Here is a 5663-nt window from a genome sequence, read left to right as displayed (position 1 = left end):
TAAAATGCAAAGAGATTATAGCAACAAACCAACAACAACAAGAGAAATTTTGTGCTATAACTACATCCACTAAGGCTGCATGTTTTGAAATGGTTCTCAAACTTACCAAACTTGCTTAACAAAGTGAATATAGTCAAAACCTGTAAATCGTGACAAAATTTCTACTCTATAACTTTTGTCAATCTTTGAGGGAATCAATTTCGAGGGATATATATATATATATATATATATATATATATATATATATATATATAAAATCTCTTTCCATGTAAAAAGGAAGAGAAAGGAAGGGCATTGCGGAAAGAAGATGAGAGAATACCGAATCAGCGTAGACCCAAAAACAGAAAAGAAATAAGAAAAAAAGAAAAGAGAAACGGTCTTGTCCTACGACAGCACTCCCTCTGACCATAAAAATAGGCCATTTATATAACTCCCGCGTTCTCTCTTCTCCTTTACACCTCTAATCTTATTTCTTTCCTCCTTTCTGTTTCTCTTTCAGTTTCTCCCCTTATTGATTCCAGAAGAAGAAGAAGAAGATGCCTGCGACGACCGAAAACAACCACAACCAAGGATCGTTCCTGGGGAGAATAAGCATTAGAAGGAACCAAGTGATATCGATGTCAATGGACGGCACCCACGACATGGAGTGTGAGGAGATGGAGCTATTTCAGAGGCAGGTAGCAGAGAGATTTGCGGAGCTACTGTCGTGCAGGGATGAGCCGGAGGCATTCATGTCCATCGGGTGGCTGAGGAAGCTTCTAGACGAGTTTCTGTGCTGCGAGGCAGAATTCAAGGCTGTACTCCTCATGGGAAGGGACCCATTCCAGATCGCTAAGCCACCTCTTGACAAGCTCCTCCCTGAGCTCCTTGATCGCATCATCAAGTCTCTCGACGTCTGCAATGCCGTCTCCCTCGGAATCGATTCCCTCAGGAATATCCAGCGCCTCGCCGAAATCGTCCTCTCTGCCCTTGACCAGACCCTCATCGGAGACGGCCAGGTCCGCCGTGCCAAGAAGGCCCTCTCCGCTCTCCTCAGCGCCATGCTCCACGAGGACAAGGATGGCGGCATCACCAAGGGCACCGAGCGCAGCCGCTCCTTTGGCCGTCGCGGCAACAAGGACAAGGACCGCTCTGCCGCTGCTCCCTTCCGCTCCCTCTCCTGGACCATGCCCAAGAACTGGTCTGCTGTCAAGCAAATTCACGCCATGTCGTCCAACCTGGCAGCGCCACGTGGCAACGAGTCGTCCGGCCTTGCCCTCCCTGTTTTCATAATGAACACCGCTTTGGTTTTCGTTCTGTGGACATTGGTTGCAGCGCTTCCATGCCAGGAGAGGAATGGGCTTGGGACCCACTTCCAGATGCCTAGAAATTTGAGCTGGGCCCAGCCCATCACTGCGCTTCAGGAGAGGATCTCCGAGGAGTGGAAGAAGAAGGAGAAGAAAGGCACGGTGGGGCTGTTGGAGGAGATGCAGAAGATGGAGAAGATTGCGCAATGGCTCCTTGATTTTGCGGACTCATTCCAGTTCCCTGCGGAGGCGGACAAATTGGAGGAAGTTAAGGCGCAGGTGGAGGAGTTGGCTGATATATGCCGGAAGATGGAGGAAGGGTTGGAGCCATTGCAGCTGCAGATTAGAGAGGTCTTCCATAGAGTTGTCAGGACCAGAACTGAGTTCCTTCATGTGTTGGACCAAGCTGCCAAATTGAATATACCCACTTCCTAAACAACTTCCATAATGGCACCCTCTTTTTCACTCTCTCTTTTTTTTCCCTTATTTTTCTTGTTTAAAAGAATCCCCCTTTGTGAAGGGCACTTTCAGAACCAACATGGACAGTTCAACGAGGTTGGTTTCTGGGGGTGGGGGGTTAATTTAAAATTCTTTACAAGGTATGAAAAGCCTAGTCATTTCCAAAGCTGGTCTTCTTAATGGATTGTTTTAATGTTTCATTAACTATGGTAGGCTGCTTTCTGCATTTGCCTACATTGTACATCAACATTATAGCTTCTTCTTTTTGGGCTGCTTTTACTTCTAAGGGGGTTGCCTGCGGCTGCATTTGCTAAAAACTTGTTTAATTAGCTGTATCTATTTTTTATTAATCGATTTTCTATTTATTTTTCTATCTATTCTTTACTAAAAACTTAAGGCCTGGTCGGTTTTTCAGAACCATGGTATTCTGTTGTGTAAAGAAAAAAAAACGAAAAAGATGTTGCTTGAGGTTGGAAGAAAGACATGCATCTATCTAGAAATTAAGGAAAAGTTTTTCCCTTATTATATCACTTATTAACAAGCTCACTTTAACTTATGTTTTTTTCATTTAGTTTTACAGTTCCAAAGGAGCTAGTATTAATTGTCTAGTACATCTGAAAATGATGGTACATTGGTATATTATTAATGACCAGTGGTTGCATGACAATTTCATAGGAACTACGTTGAATAGGTCAGAGGGAAGGTAAGATTGGATCTAAAATTCATTAAGTTTTTCTCCCATGTACATGTCAACGATGATCATATATTTTAAGCAGAAAACGTACAGTGATATGTTATTATCCACATTTTTTAGTGAAAGTCAGCAATCAAAAGTTTGGAGGGAGCACTAGAGCAGTCAACACTCTGCACTAGATAACGAATTTGAGGGCCTAGCGTAAAATAACTGGATTTCTACATGCCCACTACTACAAAACTTATACCGATCGGAAAAAAAATATAATTATACCTTACACTTAGTTCCTTAAGTTGGAGCTTTTATTTATATCAGCATAGCTAGACCTGCAAGTCATTATATGTTTTGCAGAAATCTGTCATCCTTAATTAACTCTGGAAAATAACAATCAAAATTGAAATGTGATTTCAATAACGTAAATTAGATTAGCAGTAGTATGCCAAAAATTGACAAAGGTTATAGAGTATAGATTTTGTCATAATTTACAGGTTTTGACTATATTCACTTTATTCAGAAAGTTTAGTAAGTTTGAGAACCATTTCAAAACATGCAGTCTTAGTAGATGTAGTTATAGCACAAAATTTTTCTTGTTGTTGTTGGCTTGTTGCTATCATCTCTTTGCATTTTGAATTTGCATTGTCTTTTATATCAGAATATTTAAACGTATTTCATCTTTGGAATCTTTGTCAACAATAAATCTATAATATTAGCAGAAGACCCGTGCCATACATGGGTAGAAGATCTCTATTTGCTAAATTCTTTTATTCGATTATGTTTATAAAAAAAATTATTGTTATTTTATTAAAAATACGTATAATATATATTTACTTAAAAAAAATAAACAATATCTCAATTATATCATTTTTAACAAAAGACATGATAAAATTCGACACTTACCAAAATATTATCGTTTGAATAATTTTTTTAAAAAGAAGCATGGCTTAAAGCCAATGATGCGATTTACTTGAAGCAGACTTTTATTGTAAATAGAAACTAAAATATTAGTAACGCATTTTAGTTATATATTTAAATTATTTCCATATGTCATATGTTTTTCTGTAAAATTATAACAAAAAAAAATATCTATGTCTTTAAATAATTTAACATTAATTTGTATCTTTTTACTATCTTTTTCAATTGACAACTTTTAAGGCAAATTTTAACTAAATTTAAAAACAAATAAATACATTTATTGTAATATAAAAATAAAAGTAACTATTGAGTTTTTTTTTTACTAATTAACTATTAAGATTATTTTTCTTTATAGCCATACCAATTCAAAATTTGAATTATCTTTTTTTTTTTGGTATAATCATGCCAACATAATATTTACCATATATCTAATCATGTGTTTCAAAAATTAATTAATTCAATTTAAAAAACCATAAAACATTAAATAAACTTAAAAAATGAAAAATATAGTCGTCGTGATTAACAACTGATTTTATAAGTTTATAATCATTAATTTGTGGCATAAATTGAAATATAATAATAAAGCAAACATAAAATAAGCATGAAGTGTATGTGTATTGTCTTCCTAAAAATATCTTAGAAAATAGATTTTAATTTTACTAATATGGGACAAAGAAAATTAAAATATCAATAATATTCCTATCACAAAATTGAGATATGATGTATATATTTAGATTAGGAATTTAATTTTGAATTGAGAGGAAAAGTGGAACATGTGAAAAATAAAGCCAAAATCTCTAAACTCGAGCAGAATAAACATTTCATGGATCAAACATTCTCCACAAAGCTCTAGATAAAAGAAAGTATCAATATAAAAAGTTAAAACAAAAAATATACTATTTTGTCACTTAGGCTAAATTAACTAATTTAGCCAACATGTACATAAGTAATCCGTCTAAAAGCAGTTGACAAAGGAACAGTTACAAATTGTTGAATATAGAGAAATTGCATAACCATTCAAGCATACATGCACATGTATTCATCTAAATCCTATAAAACATTTACTTGCCAAAAGCTAATAGGTGAAGCAATAACCTAGAATGTGGAATGAAAGATTTCAACATCATAAAGGAGCTACTTCACTTTATTGAATTTTAAAGAAATAACTGAACTACAAACATAAAGGACTGCACAATTAATTTGCCTATTGACTAATGATATTGTGTCCACACCCTAACACTTAATTAATTACATGAGAAATATGCTTAATAAAAATGCACAAAGCATTCCATACAGAAGATGAAAACATCTTAATCCATATATATATATCCTACATCACAACCCAAAATATGAAATGCTTACATGGACACACAACCAAAATATTTAATGGCCTATTAGTTCTAATCAGTGGCTCTAGTTAACTGACATTGGTAGCCATCTCATTTAACATGCAGACTCATTTTTAGAGCCATGAGACTCGTCAGATTCATCAAATTCCAGCCATGAGACTCATCAGATTCATCAAATTCCAGCATCAAGGATCTTCTCAACCTCTTGAAGAGAAGATGCTCCTCTTTCCTCAACAGAGCATTGTTTAAGAACAACCACATACTCCTAATTTAAAAAATGCATGAAAATTGAAATCAAATTATTATAGAGATAACTACAAATAGCCGTAGTCAAAAGAATCCAAAAATAAAAGTTAATACCTTTCAGAAAAATAATTTAACATTACTCACCTCCTAACTTTCATCAACTTCACCACATGAATTTTTAGAATGATCTAATTCATTTAACTTGTCTCTCACAGCATGAACAGACTTTCTCTTGATAGGACACTATTATAGCATACAAGAGAATAGTTTGAATTTAAACGGGCTCAAAAAAAGGGGGCAAAATAGAATAAAATAGTGAAACGGCTATAAATCCTATGCCTTAACTTAATATTAGGAGAGAAATACAGCAAATATAAAATAGAACAACTGCTCAGATCGAAGAATGAGAAGGATAGACTAAGAACCCTATACCCTAACCTAATATTAGGAGAGAAATATGGCAAAGAAGTGTGAAAAATAACACATAAATTAAGACGGCTCCCTTTAAACTCTAACCTAATGCATATATAAAGAGAGAGAAGAGAGAGAAGAGGAAGAGAACAAAAACAACATAAGGTCAGTATAAGGATAAAAGTAAGAATCAAAACAGAAAAACCTATGCAATGATAATCACTGAGTTTGAAAATAATTTTCTTATTAAATATCTTCTTATGACAACTTTGAAATTCCGTGGTGAGACCGTGTGGTTAGGTTCTT

General features: G+C 35.0%; 1 protein-coding gene across 1 annotated transcript; it reads left to right on the top strand.

The window, feature by feature from the left end:
* The first annotated feature begins 235 nt into the window (after positions 1–235).
* On the top strand, positions 236–2120 carry LOC112751445 (protein ROH1A-like). Its single transcript, XM_025800591.3, has one exon. The coding sequence runs from the start codon at positions 537–539 to the stop codon at positions 1719–1721; it is 1185 nt and encodes a 394-aa protein (XP_025656376.1). The 5' UTR covers positions 236–536; the 3' UTR covers positions 1722–2120.
* The last annotated feature ends 3543 nt before the right edge of the window (positions 2121–5663 follow it).

Source organism: Arachis hypogaea, chromosome 15, assembly GCF_003086295.3.
Source record: "Arachis hypogaea cultivar Tifrunner chromosome 15, arahy.Tifrunner.gnm2.J5K5, whole genome shotgun sequence".
NCBI classification, from domain to species: Eukaryota; Viridiplantae; Streptophyta; class Magnoliopsida; order Fabales; family Fabaceae; genus Arachis; species Arachis hypogaea.
Note: the sequence above shows the minus strand (reverse complement) of the source record. Positions and strands in the feature narration are given on the sequence as shown.